The sequence below is a fragment of the Rattus rattus genome, chromosome 9, assembly GCF_011064425.1.
Source record: "Rattus rattus isolate New Zealand chromosome 9, Rrattus_CSIRO_v1, whole genome shotgun sequence".
Taxonomy (NCBI): Eukaryota; Metazoa; Chordata; class Mammalia; order Rodentia; family Muridae; genus Rattus; species Rattus rattus.
Window position 1 is genome coordinate 2,369,900 of NC_046162.1, and position 16,252 is coordinate 2,386,151.

Sequence of the window (16,252 nt, forward strand, 5' to 3'; positions counted from 1 at the left end):
GGACCCATGAAGGAACTAAAGTCCTTGCCAGTGAGAACCGCAGAAGCAGCTTGTGTGGTGTCCGCAGCCTGTTTATTCTCACAGGAACAGTGTTGCAAAGCCCTTGGGGAGCCAGTAGGCTCCCCCTGGTCTGCTATCCTAGCATCCCCATCCGAGTATAGGAAAGACTGAGTAGCTGTCTCTTGTCTACTCTTGAGGCCCTGGACAGAGAGCACAAAGTTCTGCTCTCAGGAGGTACATCTTGGACCCCACATCCCAGCCCCAGTTCTGTCAGTTCAAAGCTGTTATGTCCCATGGCACAGGCTCCCCAGCATTTTAGCTGACCACTTAGCCTGGCCAAGGTTTAAGTAACAGTGGGGTCATATTGATGGAGCCTACTTCATGCATATAGGGACCAAGCAAACGGCCCCGCCACACCTGGCTCCCACTAAAGCCCAGGGGTGTGGACTCTACTCCTCAGAGGTCTTCCCTTCTTCCAGTGCTGATGGCCCAGGCTCCATTCGGGCCCCTGTGGAGACTCCTCAGGACTGTGGAGAGGAACTGGACAGGAGCTTGTCTTTGAGTCTCTCCAGGAGCAGCAGAGACCTTACTGCCAGCTCCCTGCAGTCCTCATCCACATCCCTCTCAGCCACATCTGCCAAAGTAGAAATAGAGAACACATGAGTGACAGGGCAGAGCCAGTTAGATCATGTCTGTCCCTCCACACTTCCTCACGGAGCCACCGCGAGGCCTCTCTCTGAGGTCCCACCACAGAGATCCAGCTCCACAGGAGGGGACAGACAGGTCAGGTCCATAGTTCAGCAGCCCAAGCACTGACCTGGATAAAACCAGTCAGAGATTAGAACCTGGGGGATTTAGCACATGACCCTGAGAAGAACCTGGTCTTGCCCAAGATGGCTGACAGCACGGGGAACTTGGGGAATAATGGTTGGGACCTTCTGCGACTAATCATCAGAAAGAGAAAAGTAGAAGATAGACAGACCCAGGCGTGCCTAGGAGTCCTGTGGAAGCCACAGTCTGGCCCTGTCTCTGGTCAGTCACAGAGCCTGTCAGAAGCTGGGGCTCTGGACGTGTACTTCCCAGTGGGTCCCAGAACAGTCGTGAGGCTTGGGGTGAAGAATCAGTGTCTGCAACTGACTTTTAAGGAAAGATGCAGAGGGTTGGGGATTTAGCTCAGTGGTAGAGCGCTTGCCTAGCAAGCGCAAGGCCCTGGGTTCGGTCCCCAGCTCCAAAAAAAAGAAAAAAGAAAAAAAAAAAAAAAGGATGCAGAGAGGTAGAACAAAGAGTGGCAGATACTCCAGAGTGGTTCTAGATGGATCCTCAGCATTTGCTACTGCCACATAACCTGTCTGGATTTGACTTTAAATCAGTCTCAGTAGGTAGACCTGGCTGGCTTAGCACCCACTATGTAGACCAGGCTAACCCTGAACTCACAGAGCTCCATCTGTCTCTGCTTCCCAAGTACTGGGATTAAAGGTGTGTGCTGTTGTGTCTGGATTTGAATTTGGGAGCTTTCTGAGTTTCTGTTGAGAGCCAGGTAGTAATCACCAAAGAAACAGGTTAATCACTGTCCCCTGGTTCCCCACACTCATGTTGTCACAGCTGTCAGAGCGGAAACAGGACAGGCCTACTCAGACTGGCTGGCCTAGCCCCATCTACTCCAGCCACTCCACACCTGGTGTCACTGTTCCGGTCCAGACACTAACCTGCCAACCAGGATCTGGCTTCCAGTAGCTCATCTGGCAGGTCCCCCAACAGCCGCTCTGTGGGTACACTGAGGAGGACAGAGGACACAGCAGACAGCAAGCCCCGGCGGACATAACTACCAATCAAGAGGGTAGGGAAAGGTGAGGTCGGTATGGCTCTGTGAATGGAGCCCCAACTGGCCTACAGGAAGAACCTCCCCCTTGTACCGAGTCCAGCAGGCCAACTACCATAGAGCTCACTCCAGCCCTGTCTGAGCCCCTCAGGCATGGCTGACTACTTGTTAGGAAATGTCAGGCATGCTGCCTTGGAGACACAATGCTGCCCTTAGCCCCATGGGTCACTCACATGTCAACGTGGAAGCGAAGGGCCCATACAAACTCCAGCAGGGCCTTACCCATAGGCACAGCCACCTAGAAGTCAGCACAGGGATGGCTGGTGAGAGGGTTGCTACATTCATTCCCAACATGTGCCTCAAAGACAGGATCCCACTGTGTCAGGGCTCGCCTCTGAGTGGGGATGCATCAGTGTCTCAGGGAGCTTTGTACAGACTGCCCCTAAGGCCACAGGCAGGGGAAGATGTCTTCTGAGGTCCAGAGCTCACGTCTATGCCCTTGATCATCCTGTACTCCCACAGATGGGGGATGGACGAGCTGTGCAGAGCTCAGGTCCTGTCTTGTGAGCACTGGAGTTTATTCCTACAGCCGCACTGCTATGAAACTATGTGGCAGGGCTTTTAGTTCCCATTCCCAACTCACTGTGGTGTTAACAGCCAGGTACATCAGGGACGCTAAGGTGTGGGTCAGTCTTCCGAGTACCAACTGATCGTCTCCTAAAAGGTCGAAGGTCACCAGAGGCCTACAACATAGAGTTGAGTGAGTGGAGCACCCCAAAACCTAATGTTGGCTAAGAAGAGCCCAGAATGAGCGTTACGACAGAAACCCAAACCCTTGGAGGTTCGCATAGTCTTCCTCCCACCTTCACACCCTGGGCTAACACGGCAAAGGACAGCCCCAAGGGGAAGGCATGGCCACGGCTCAGCACACCAGGTGCTGCCAGGCACAAGTCAGGCCCCGAGTCAAGGTCACACCCTATGCTGTCACCGAAATCTCACAGGCTAAGCATGGGATGAGACTCAGCTGCAGAGATGAGAGGTAGGCAACGGGTGAGCAGCAGGCCAGCGGCACTGACAGCATCGTCGTAAACCCAAGATCAAAGAACACTGTGATGATTATGCCCTCACCATAAGACTCAATAGCAAAAGGACTTTCCAGAATATTCCACACCATTTAACTCAAGCCCACACTTAGACCTTACTGTGTCACAACTACTATTCACAGGAGTGTGTCCAAAGTTCCAGAAACTTCACCTGTCAAAGTGCTGAAGGAGGGGGAAGAAGAAATATCCAGCCACGGAGTTGAATTCATTGGGGACGCCTGACACCTCCCTCCGAGGACAGCCCTGTCAAGCACACAGCATTAGTCAAGGTACAATGCTACCACCATCAGGTGCAGTTGTACAGCTCACTTAGGCTTGCCCTGGCCGCCCTGGGTCAGGACCCTGTGGAGAGGGCACTTAGTCTCAGGCTACTGTGGTTTGACAGCAAAGAGTTCCAACCCTTCACATTCACACCTAGATGGTCCTCACCACAGGATGATCTGTGCATGGTGGCAAACCAAATAGCCTGGTCTCCAGCCCAGACACCATAGCCCCAGGGTAATTTTTTGTTTGTTTGTTTGTTTGTTTGTTTCTGATGTGGCACTCCTGAGACCTGAGTCTTCACTGCCATGTTTTAAAATCGTGTTGGTCTGACACGCTTCAGTTTGTACATAAACTTGTGCTCGAAGGAGCACCAACACTGGAGCTGACCCTGACTGGGTTCCCTTCAGTCAGCCAACACCTAGAGCTGCAGCAGATCTCAACCTGTGGGTCACCAGCCCTTTCGGGTTGCAGATCAAACATCCTACGTATCAGATATTTGCATTACAACTCAACGGTAGCAAAGTTACAGTTATGAAGTAGCAATAAAATAACCTTCTGGTTGGAGGTCATGACAAAGAGGACCTGGACAGTCCTGTTACCTTGGAGAACCTCCGCGTCTTGCTTCTGATCCGCTCCTCCACAACTACCTGCCAGTCAGGCTGAGAAATAGCCAGTGCTGGTGAACTCGAGGTGCCCGAAGCAGGGGAACTGTGCTGGGAGAGTCTCTGGAGGCTCCTCGGCCGAGACAGTGCCTGGGCAGCAAGAACAAGAACCTAGGAGAGAAGACTCAGTGAGCAGGGACTAGAGAGATGGCCAAGAGGTTCAGAGCCCTCACTGCCCCGCTGAGGACTCAGGTTTGCTTCCCAACACCTACACCTTTCCTGGTTTCCACAGGCAGCTCACACATATAGTGCACTAACGTACATACAGACAAAACACTCATACACATAAAATAGTAACTGAAATGTTGACAGAAGACTCGAGAGTATGTGTGTCTGGGGAAGGGCTCTTCAAAAGGTGGGTGAGTAGCCAGGTATCCGCCAAGCTCTGCAGCCTGGAAGATACTCAGGCACAGGGAGAATACATTCTGTTTATCCTATAATGAGAAATGTCATGTTGTATGAAAATATACCAATATAGAATACACATCAGAACTGGTTAAGACGTAGTGGTTAAGGATGCCCAGTGTCCTTGTAGAGGACCGGAGTTCAGTTCCCACCACCAGTGTTGGATGGCTCTCAACCACCTGTAAGTCCAACTCCAAGGAATCCAACACCCTCTTCTGGCCTCCACAGCACTACACACAGCATGCGCATACTCACAGACACACGGTCATATGAATATGAACCATGCAGACAGGGACACACACACACACACACACACACACACACACAATAAATAAAACCCATTTTAAAGCCACACAAATAAAAGAATTGCTTCGGCCTCTCGCATTCCAAGTAAGCACGGGGTGATCTTCGGCTGCAGTCCATGCAGGTCAATTTCCCAATTTAGTGCAGCCTAGGCCTGACAGGGACATGGGTCAGGGTCACTTACATCCAGGATGTCCATGCGCTGCCGGAGGCTATAGTTCAGGCCATAGAACTGTGAGGTCAGATACTTGGCTACCTGGATAGACAAAGGAGAAGCCACTGTGCTAAAGTCACAGACTACCCAAGGGCCCGATTGGGGCCTAGAATGGGGCCACCAGGGTTTCTGATGCTCCTGGTCTGGCTAGGGTCACCCTGCTAGGACCTACCTGCTCCGGGTCTGTGACTGTGACAGCCACCAGAGCCCTCTGGCGCAGCTGCTCAAACTCTGCTACACAGGTCTTCTCTTCCAGGTGCAGTAGCACCTTGGCCAGCTCCACGCTCACCTGCACAGGGACAGGAGTCAGTATGCCTTCAGCCCCATACGCCCAGCCAGCAATCCAGTGCCACCCTCTAAGATCTAGGATACAGATGCCACAGGAGAACTGCCACCCCAGAAGTTCCCAACCTCCCCACATACCCTGACACATCCTCTTACTGCTCACCTCCCGAGTGGCCTGGGGGTTCCTATACACCAGGCCCTCGAGCACCTTTAGGGAAGCCTCCCAGCGTTCCAGGTCCTCAGATGTAGTCAAGGCTGCACAGAACCCAGACAAGCCTCAGTACAGCTCCAGTATGTCCAGAGCGCCAAAATGAGGACTGGCAGTAACTCTAGGACAAGGGGAAGTGAGGCCAAACCCAGGGATCCGTCAAACCAAGCTATTGTGGGGTAAGCACAATGACCCGACCTCAGCAAAGCCCACCTTCCAGGCAGTCTCGGATATACAGGGGCTCCTTGCTGCTCTTCAGCTCTTTGTCCCCTGACATGTCGTAGGGGATGAACTCATCATCACTGTGGTAAGACAAACAGACAGTGTCTGTCCATCCCGGTCAGGACCTAGAATCATTTTTGTTTCCTCGGCGGTAAGGCCTGAAGATTCTAAAATTCCCTCCCAGGAACCTGACAGCTGCAGGAGATGGCTACATGGGAAGGTAGCACCCTGGCCCTGCCCAAGCTCCTGCTTCAGACTGGCAGGAAGGTGAGGAGGACCGGGATTAGCACCTTCCTACACATGGTCAGCTCACCCCACATGTGAACAGAAAGTCACCCTCAGCCAATCTTTGGACCCACAGAGACAAAGGAGTCCCTGCCCTACCTGTCAAGCTCTGAGTCAGAGCCCTGTGGCTGAGCTGGGCAGACATCACTCTCCATGGTCTTTTCTGGTGTCTCTACAGGAGGCTCTGTGGCAACAGGAGCTGGGGATGGGCCTCTAGCAGACAAGCAGCAGCAGGGTCACCCAGGAGAGCCTTGAGCACCACATTTCCCAGAGAGGCTTCTATTATCTGCCCAGACAAGCCCCCTTAACTTTTGTGGGGGCTGGGAATGAAGAGGCCCTCACCGTGCCTCCAAGGAGCAGTCACTCGCAGGCCCTGGAGCAGCCAAAGCCAGCAACTCGCGGCTCATCTCATCTTCTTCATACTGTTGCAGATACACTGGAGTCAGTGGTGCCCACAGGCTTCCAATGCCACCTCCTCACCGACAAGCAGCCCAAGCCAACCCTCCTCTCATGCCACCTGATCTCACTTCACAGCCTGGCCAACCACCTTTCCTGAAGCAACTTCTGAATGCCCACCTCGAGCTAAGCACGGTGCTAGGTGTGCTGAGCCTAAAAGCCACGTCGTCCTCCTTCGGGACTGAGACCCATGAGTGCTGACGCACCCAAAGATGTGTCACTCAGCAGAGGCTACATCTACAGGCTCACAGTGAAGCCATGCAGGGCCCAACACAGTCAAGGCCTTCGCTATCCAACTTGGCAGTGCCCATGCCCATTAGTGATCAGTAGAGGCTGACACGCCCTACCCACTGCCAGCCCAGAGCAGCCCCACTGTCCCCTGGACTCAGAGTACCCAGGTCCAGCAGACCAACCCCAAGCATGGATCCTTCTCTTCTGTCTAACCAAGCCAGGAACATACCACATTATCACAGACTTGGCCTTGACCACGCACAAACCCATGCTCACTCCCACCCACCAAGAGCTGGAGTTAGTTAGAACTGCCCCATGCATGAAGCCTTGGCCCTTCACATGCCCAGCCTAGGGTAGGCCTCAATCCTAGATCCCGGAAAGGTGAGGTACTAGACGTGCTGCTATGTCAGCAGAGGGATCCCGGGGCCCTGTCACCAAGAGGACATAGAGAAGACAGCCTGCTCACTTGGAATTTCAGGGGAGGCCCCTCGGGGTGGATCCTGGAGCTGATGACTTCGGCCACAACCATGCCCAAGCGACGCACAGGGGGTAGGCTGCTGTCCAGGCGGCACTTCACGCCTGCCATCATGCTGGCCAGCAATTCTTAAAGCAGCAGACATGAATCCTGAAGGGCTCCTCCAAGTGTTAGGGGGTAGGGTGTGCCCATGCCACAGCCTGCTTACCATCCCGGACGTCCTGCAGCTCCGACTCCCTGAGGTGTGCCATGCACACAAGGATGGCCTTGCTGATGTAACACTGTTGCTCCAGGGGTGCGTGCCGGACAGCACTGCTGCTGCCCCAGGTCTCCAGCAGCTCCTTAAGCACCTGGCAAACAGCAGGGCCCCAGCCCATTCAGGCAGCAGCCTACACCTCAGCCACCCAGGTCTCAGGCCAGAGCCTACTGCTGTCCTAAGGGTCTCGAGGGTAAGGAAAGCTGGACCCCTGTCCTCCCCATCAGAAGACAGTCCCCTGACTGCCCCCTTCTTCCTGGAATACCACGGGCTTGGAGGGATGAGTGACGCTCACCTGTATGAGGAGTGGCCGACGCTGACTGTCTAGAGCCAAGTACCCCAGCAGGCTCTGCACCATGGGTGTCTACAACGAAAGTGGAGTCCTGTCTACCAGGCAGAGACTGCTCCCAAGAAGAATGGGATGGAATGGAGCCGTCGAGCTCCGGCCTCCCACAAACCAGACAGCAGCTCCCACTTCCACCTCGGTATTGCCAGTTCCAACTGATAAGTTTTATACTTTCCATTTCAGCCAAACTGAAACCCAGTGGGTTATCTGTCAGATTTCAGACCTTAAGGCTCTTGTGGTAGAGGACACCCTCAGTGCTGGGTTTCTCAGCCCACATACATAGCGGCACGCTGTGCTCTCCATGACGACTCTTGGACATCGCCCTTTTGTAAGGCGTCTGAACCTAGAGTCTTATCGTGTGTGTATGTAAGTGTGTGCAGGTGCCACAGAGGCCAGAGAGTGTGTCAGATCCCATGGAGCTAGAGTCCAAGCATTTGTATGCTTCCCTACGTGGGTACTAGGAACTAAGCCAGGGTCCTCCACAGAATAGTCAGCACTCTTAACCCCTGAGCCATCTCTCCTCTTTGCAGTTTTTTAAGACAGGGTCTCACTATGTTGGCTGTGCCGGCATCAAACATGGCAATTCTGCCTCCACCGCTCTCATGCTAGAATGAGAGGCCCGGACCACCGTGTCCACCCTTCGCTCATTCATGCTTCCTTTACCTTCCATATTCCATGACTGAGGTAGCGAATACCCTGTCACCTCCTGCTCTCACACGGAACACTGCCATGGCAGATCCCCAGTTGACCGTGCTTTTTCTGGCTTAAGCATCTTGATCGAACAGTGTACGGTAAACTGTTAGCTAGTCTCTTTGTAGTGTGTGTGCACGTGTGTGCGCACTGTGGAAGTATATGTATGAAGAAGTACGTGGGTTGTGTGTGTAGTCACGTGAACATGTGCGTGCATACATGTATGTGGAACCTTGGGTGTCATACCTTAGGAGCCATCCAACTTGTTTTGGAGACAAATTCTCTCTCTCATGTAGCCCTGACTGTCCTACAACTTGCTCTGTAGACCGGGCTGGACGGGAACTTAGAGACCCACCCGCCTCTGCCTCCCAAGCTCACTGGAGAATGGGAACAGCCTCATACATTTGAATCCTCGGTCCCCAGCTGGTAGACATGTTTGGGAAGCATGTGGCCTTGCTGGAAGAAGTGTTTCACTAAGGGACTGGCTTTGGTCTCGAAAGACTCCATTCTCAGGTTCCCCTCCCTCTCTCCGCTCCTACTTTCAGATCAAGATACAAGCTCTCAGCCGTGGCTGCACCCACCGCCTAGCTCTGACACCGTAGACCCGAATTGACCCTCTGAAACCATAAGCCCATACGAAACACTGACTCTTACAACGTTGCCTTGGCCACGGTGTCCCTCCAACCTTTTTTTTTCAAGACAGGGTTTCTCTCTGTAGCCCTGGCTGTCCCGGAACTTGCTCTGTAGACCAGGCTGTCCTTGAACTTATTAAGAGACCTACCTGCTTCTGCCCCCTGACGACTGGGATTAGAAGTATGCACCACCATTCCTGGCTTGGAAATAGGGTCTCAGTGGGAACTGGGACTCACCCCCATCTGTCTCTGCCTCTCCAGCCCTGGGATGACAGGCGTGGGCCGCCATGCCCTGCATTTTATGCAGATTCAAGGGGGCTTAAACTCGGCCCCCTTGATTACACGTCAAGAACTATGTGAACTAAGCTGTCTCCCTCTCACAACGATCTCTATATCCACCGCCCTGCCATCCAGGAGCGACTGTACAAAGTTTACTCTGGCATTTGAAGTCCTCAGTTGGAGGTGTTATTCCCCTGACCGGCTTATGACCTGACCGCTTAGAACAGAGTGCTGGACTCGTTCGTCAGGGTTCTGGGGACCATCTCTGCCTTTGTTTACATCTCGGCACTGCCCACCTGCCCTCGTGAAGGATGGCCAGGTTATTAAAGTGATTCCATCCCTTCCTTCACCTGCACACTTCAGCTGCGCCAGCTCCCAGCTCAGGTGACTGGGGGGACTCTCTCCTGCCCGAGTGTCCCTGCATGCAGTAGGTAGGAGTTACTTCAGCTTCACCTTGTCTCCTCATATCCTGGTCCTTCGCACAGGAGCCAGAGAGAGTCCATCTCTCCTCAGATTCTCCACTCATCCACCAGAAAACCTGGCCTTACCTGCTGTCCTCTTGCTCTCTGGCCACCAGGGGGACCCAATACCAGCTAAGGCCAATCTGGACAGCCAACCAGCTAGCTCTCTGGTATTCCAGTTCTCAGAGGCCTCTGGCCTATGCTCTCAAATCCTCTCAGAGCCAGCCCTTCTATCCAAGCCATACTCCTGTCCTGTCTGCCTCTTGATATCAACACCAAGAGATTAAAGGCATGTGCCACCAAGCTGGTCCCCTTTCCCCACTGTTAATAACAGTTCTTCCTGTGACTTGGAAAGCACGTAGACTCCCCCCTGTCCCAGCCTTCTCACCGTGTGCTGGTACTGCAGGAACAGAAGCTTCCGGGTCATCACAAACCGTGCTTTCTTATTCTTCACCACCAGGTTCCCTAGTAGTCGTGACAGGACTTCAGGCCTGTGAGGCAGGGGCAGAAGGAACTCGAATCACAAGTCGGCCTTAAAAGACAAGGAAAAACAAACAGTACAGTACCCTGTGGCCTGCCTCCTGCTCGCTCTGAGACTCTAGGCTAGCCCTTCTACAACCTGAGTCTGTCCTTAATCTTTCCCCTTCCCAGAATGAGTGTGAACATCCATGGGAAGCCTGGACCCCCACATCAGAGCTGAGAGGACCGACCCAACAAGGGGACAGGGGCATGTCACAAATACTGGCCAGCCTCAAAGTGCGATGCTGAGAGGTGGACTACCCCAACGGTGTAGGGCACGGGTTCTAGTACGGCACCCGGAATAGCTGCAGAGGGAACAGCAGCAGTGATGAGTCTACCCTGCAACCCCGCTGCTTACCTGGGAGCGGCCTCTACAAGTCCTGTCAGCACGGCCTCCACTGCCCGGTCAGGCACTTGCTCCACCAGGCGCCAGCACACCCGTTGCCACAGACAGCTGTCCTGGGTGAGCACTGTCAGCTGGGGCACCAGCACACCCAGGATCTCCTCTGAGGGGACACAGAGGCCCTGGGTTTCAGGAGCCACCCTCAGCGGGAAGCCAATGGGGGCGCCCAGTGCCCACAGACCCACAGGTTCACAGACATGGGCAAGCCCAGAGACATCACCGAACCAGGGTCAGACCCAAGTGAGGGAATCCCACTGAAGGCAAGAGTCCACTTACATATCACTGTTTGGGATGTACAGTGATTCCCCACCCTCCTCTACGGAAGGTGGAAGGGGTCAGGCACTACTCACTCTTTCGCCCCTGGATGCACACCTTCCCCAGAACTCGAGACACAAAGGAGACAGAGCAGTCTAGACCACCTGAAACAGAAAGCAAGACAAGACTGCAAAATAAGTCGGCAGGACATCTGACCACGCACGGTGACCTTAAGCTTAGTGGTCAAGCCAGCAGCGGAAATTCCTTGGAACAGATGTGCATTTCAATCTAACGTGAGAGAAAATCCAGTAATAATGTGCTTTAAAAGTACTGCACACAATACACACAAGCTGAGTGCTGGTGGCACACGCCTTTAGTCCCAGAGCTTGGTTGACAGAGACAGGTGGATCTCTGAATTCATCACTGGCCTGGCCTACAGAATGAGTTCTAGGACAGAGAGAAACCCAGAGAGGGGTTGTGGATTTAGCTCAGTGGTAGAGCACTTGCCTAGCAAGCGCAAGGCCTGGGTTCGTCCCCAGCTCTGGGGAAAAAAAAAAAAAAGAAAAGAAAAGAAAGAGAAACCCCGTTTCAGAAACAAATCAAAACAAAACAACACCAGCGCACATCATCTCAATGACAATGACCCTACCTACATCACTGAGGAGGCACCGGAAGCGGCCTGGACTAGGAGCCGACTACTGACTCAGAACTGGGCTCTGGGTAGGCTCTAACCACCACAGCAGTCACTGCCCAGAAGGCCTCTCTCCTTGGTAAAGAAGGAGCCATGAGGAGGTCAAGAACAAAGAGATGGGGTGGCAGCCTCCCACAAGTAGAGTTGAGATGATTGATGCTGCCTTTTAGAAAACAGACATGCCAGACACACCATGACAGAGGATGGGAACTTAGGCTTCAAGGACAGACTCCAAGTGCCACTAAGAATAGAGTGAGACCCTGTCTGTCTCAAAAGCGAGACAAAACAAAACAGACCAGACCAGAAAGACCAGGTTGAGGCCATGCCAAAACTCCAGTGGACCAGCATCCTCTGGGGTCACATGGGTAAAGGACACAAGAGCCCTCAGGTGCTGGGCTGAGGAATGAAAACTTAGCTAGGAGCAGATGGACAGAAGGCAGCCAGAGTAGCTCCCGTTAGGCTGGGGTATGGTTCTAAGTGTGTATGTGACAGGCACAAGAAGGAAGGCAGGGACACTTCAGGAAGAGGCACGGGCTCGTCAGTCAATTCACCGGGCTGTATCTGATACCCCAGGAATCATGATGGCCCTTCCCAATTCCACTCTTGGGATATGTTCCAGGGAGAACCAGTAGTAATGTCCCAGAGAGGGCAGGGCTAACCTTGGACACCTACGGGGTGGTTCCTAGAGGTCTGTGGTGACAGCAGTCCCCAGAGTGCCGGACACGCGTGTGAAAAGCATCCGCCCTGAGAGCCAAGAACAGTCAGCACTCAAAACCACCACCGAAGACACATGGAAATGAATCTCAGTAAACAAGGACGGTTTCTCAGAAATACAAGTGACTGGGCGGGAAAAGCAGGCCTAAATCTGGTGACTTTGCCTAACATTCAGCTAAGAACCAAAGGGTCCTAGGGTCCGAGTTAACTCCCCAAGATCAAGACCCAAAAGAGAGATGAAACTCTGTCAGGCGATACAAGAGGGTCTGAAACGGGGCAGCCTCTAACCTACCTGACAGCGCCTTCCTGACTCTTCAGGCCCCACAGGCTTTGAGAAGAGGAGGGAGAAGATAAAGGCCAGGAGAGATGTCGAGGCAGGGTGCTCACCTTGGAGAAAGTTCACGGCCGCCTTTAGTGCCCGCACGACCTCCAGGCCCAGCAGAGGGAAGTAGTTCTGGGGGAAGAACTGGGTCAGGTTGTCCCGCTGGAGACGGTTGCCCAGGAGATCCGGTAAGCCCACGACTTTGCTGAGCAGCGTCTCCTGGAACAGGGGGAAGCTAGGCTTTGTCTGCGGCCGACACTGCTCCTCCATGAGAGCGGCCACTCTGCCGGCGTGCAGAAATGTGTCCAGCAGCCGAGCCATCTTCATCAGACGGAAGCTAGGGCTAAAGAACCGCAAGTGTATTGGGCAGAGCCCTCGATCACAGTGGTGGCCCACGTGCAGTACTCAGAAAGCAGAGGCAGGTGGGGTTCCAGGCCAGCCTGAACTTGTTCCAGCACAGCCAGGGCTACACAGAGAAACCCTGTCTCAAACAACAAAAGCAACACCAACAAAGCCAAGTGAGACAAGCACGGTGGCACATAGCTTAATCCCAGCATACAAGAGGCAAAAGCAGGAGAGTGTCAGTGAGTTCAAAGTCTATATAGTGAGTTTCAGGGACACTCTGGGCTATACAGTGAGACCCCATCTCAACCCCCTCGTCCCCTACCAAAAAAAAAAAAAAAAAAAAAAAAAAAAAAGCCAGGGGAGGTGACAAGAGCCTGAAGTCCTAGCCCTAGGGATACAGAGACAAGTGGATGCCTGAAACTCCATGGCCAGACAACCCAGCCTAACTGACAGCCTCCCAACAGATAAGAGACCCCATTTCAAAAAACAAGAAGCTAGGCATGGTGGTGCATGCCTTTAATTCTGGCATCCTGGAGGCAGAGGGTGGAGAATCTCTGAGTTCAAGGCTGGGACAGCCAGAGCCTCATCATAGAGAGATCTTGCTTCAAAAAGAACAAAACAAAACAAAACATACCAAAAAGGACTAGTCCCGATGACTTCATAAGTATTTACATCTGCTCGCCAGCTAAAAACCACTTAGTTCCCCCGATGACTGGCCAGTTACGTGTAGGATGTCCCAGACCCTGCAGATACACACCACTCCCTCCCCAGAAGAGGATGGCACGCGACTCGCTACCTTTCTGGCATCAGCTGGAGACAGTGCAGACTCTCTGAGCCGCTGATCTGCTCTTGCTATCTGCAATGTGAACTTTGCTCTTCCTCCCAGCCCTCAACAAGGAGTGAGGCCAGGCTAAGATGCTGGGTCCTTCCCTTTTCAGAGCTGGGCACAGCTACACTCAGTTTTAAGGTGTTGGGACCCTTCTCAGAACTTAGGTGCCCTGTTGCTCATAAACTGCTCACCCAGCAGTGCTCTCAATGGCTTCCATCAGCACCAGGAAGGCTTGGTCTGGCGGGCCGTCCAGGAAAAAGCTCTCCCAAAGCTGCTCCAGCTGGCCATCGGGAGATAGCTCCAGCCAGCCTGGACTGAGCTTGCTGACCAGACATCTGAGGATGGCTGAGAAGTGGACGGTGGCAAACTCCTCCTTCTCCTCAGGAAGAACTGGATCCTCGGTAGAACCGAGGTATCGCTTCAGAGTCCCCAAGGTAGAAAGGATATGGCCAGCATCCTCTGAGGATGAAAGGGTGTGAATGGCTTCCTGGACGGTGAGCCTGACAGCAGGCAGTGCTGGGTCCATCCTGCAGGACAGGGCTGAGAGTCCGAGAAAAGTATGTTTGAGTGTCAAGAATTCTTCCCATGGCACCCACGAAGCTAAGGAAGGAAGCAGGAGGGTTGGCTCCAAATCTCAGAAACCCCAACATCCCTCTTCTGCACTTCCAAGCGCTTCACTGACAATCTCACTCACGCTATCCCGTACTTCTCCAGGTTTCCCGCCTCCCCGAGGATTTCCTGCCTCCCCGATGCCCTGTGGCTGTCAAACTCGCTGATACTTGGATGAGTGAGTGGCTTTCCAGGTTGCAGTAACTACAACTTCAGCGTCTGCAGCTCCAGGTTAGCACCCAGCCCCCTAAACACGAGCAGGGAAACTGGCCATTCTGCAAGGCCGTCACCACTGCAGACCCGACTGCACCAACCATTCACTCCTACAGGGTTCCTCTGGCCAGCATGCTTCAGAGTCAAGGCTACATGCTCCCTCTTGCGCGCCACTGATTCGCCACAGCACCAGGACCACGCGCCAGATTCAGTGTCAGCGGAAGGCAGCCTTGAGTCCAAGTCGCAGACCTCACGCGAAACTTACAGGGATATTTAGAATTTCTGGGGCCGATACCTACTTATGGCTAGGGACGAATCAGCGGCGCGCCGACGCGCTGGTGACTGCAGCATCTGCGCCTGCGCAAGAGGAAGAGGCGTGGCCTAATAGCCTAGAGTGGGCAAGGCTGAGGGCGGGACTCGGGTGTGTCCGTTCTTTCTGTTCCCTCTGTGGTTGCTCTCTGTTTTCCTTAATTCTGGAGGGACTCTCCCCAGCACACTGCCTCCTACGCTGCCTTGGGTCCTATGACTTTCCACTCTAGACCACTAGGCAACTGGCTAGACGTCCTGAGAGAAACAGAATAAGGAAGCCAGGAACAGCGAATATGGACAAGTTGTAACGCTGATGTATGCTGTGGTACACAAGGCTGCATCGTTTAATTGCAAACACTTGAACCGCGTCTAAACTACCCTAAATGAAACACCAGTAGCTGAGTAACCTCCCAGGGGTCCTGGCTGTCGTCTGAACTTAGCAGTATGAAACATTCCATCATGGCAGAACTTTTTTTGACCATCCTGATCTGGAAGATACATTGAGGGAGCAACATTTCAGCGGGACTGGGTGTGGGTGGAAATCTGGGCATTCAACATCATCAAGCAAAATTATTCTTCCTGGGCAGAAAATGAGCCCACTCGAGGCTCAGCAGTTAACAGAGCATCCTGGGCCCTTTCCTGTGGCTGCTGCAGCTTCCACCAGGCAGATTTAGGCTACTGTAAGGACTCCAGCCCTCGACAGCTTTACCATGTTTGTGTAGCTCTTAATGGCAGCCAGTGTTAAAATTCTTGGCGTAGGGTTGAGACCTCTTGGCTCCCTGGAACTCGTCTGGTATCCAGGGCTGCAGCATCTCTTCTCTGGTTTAGTCATTTTATCCTCCTTTGGTCTCAGTTTCTGCAGTCTCTTGATGTCTCAGCTACTGCTTCCTCGGCTATGACAAAGCTGACTGCCCTGTCCCCTTTGTAGCTTGACCTGCCAACCGCTCAGCTGTCACTGTCACTGTCTCTCTGGAGCCTTTTTTTTTTCTCATGATAACAGCTTAACCAACATTACTGACAGTAGGCAAGCAAAGCCCGGAGAGGAGCCTTTTACTGAACCTAAAGCAACAAGAGGGAGGCGATCAGGATAGTCTCTCCCAAAGGGAATCTAAGCAGCTACTTTCAAATCCTGAGAGGGGCACTTCCTCTACACAGAGCCTTCGCCTGATTAGAGCACCGGCCTCTGCAGTTCCTCAGCTAGGCCACCAGGGGACGTATTCCCCTTCTCAACCTGGTAGAAATGGTTACAGAAAACCTTGGGGCTGTGCCTTCCAGATCTGCAACCTTGGAGTTTTCTCAAGGTCCTAACAGGGCTTTTCGGATCATCTGGCATAAGGGCAGGCCAGGTGCAGTTGACTGGCAATTCTTTTGTTCACGGCATCCAAGACAAGAAAGGGAAACCTAGCAGGTGCTAATTAAGGGCTCATGTCACCTCAGCACCCAATAT

The 16,252-nt window shown here is 53.2% G+C and overlaps 1 protein-coding gene across 1 annotated transcript; it reads right to left on the reverse strand.

Annotated features, from left to right (window-relative positions):
* Positions 1–55: 55 nt before the first annotated feature.
* On the reverse strand, positions 56–14,834 carry Telo2 (telomere maintenance 2). The gene is made up of 21 exons (XM_032914331.1): positions 14,598–14,834; positions 13,866–14,214; positions 12,566–12,843; positions 10,869–10,937; positions 10,474–10,621; positions 9,985–10,087; positions 7,484–7,552; positions 7,141–7,282; positions 6,924–7,060; positions 6,113–6,192; positions 5,870–5,983; positions 5,477–5,565; positions 5,219–5,310; positions 4,943–5,059; positions 4,741–4,812; positions 3,786–3,959; positions 3,074–3,165; positions 2,463–2,562; positions 2,053–2,117; positions 1,707–1,822; positions 56–634 (listed from the first exon to the last, which is right to left on the reverse strand). Exons 2-21 carry the CDS (start codon positions 14,198–14,200, stop codon positions 522–524), a joined length of 2,505 nt encoding a protein of 834 aa, XP_032770222.1. The 5' UTR covers positions 14,201–14,214; positions 14,598–14,834; the 3' UTR covers positions 56–521.
* Positions 14,835–16,252: the final 1,418 nt, after the last annotated feature.

What these genes read in the sequence shown, in the direction of transcription:
- Telo2 (XM_032914331.1), bottom strand. Translation starts at nt 14,200, where the DNA reads ATGGACCCAGCACTGCCTGCTGTCAGGCTCACCGTCCAGGAAGCCATT. An exon ending in GGCCTCCCCTGAAATTCCAA is followed by an intron (nt 6,193 to 6,923) that starts GTGAGCAGGCTG and finishes TATCTGCAACAG; the next exon opens with TATGAAGAAGATGAGATGAG. An exon ending in TATCCGAGACTGCCTGGAAG is followed by an intron (nt 5,311 to 5,476) that starts GTGGGCTTTGCT and finishes GGTTCTGTGCAG; the next exon opens with CCTTGACTACATCTGAGGAC.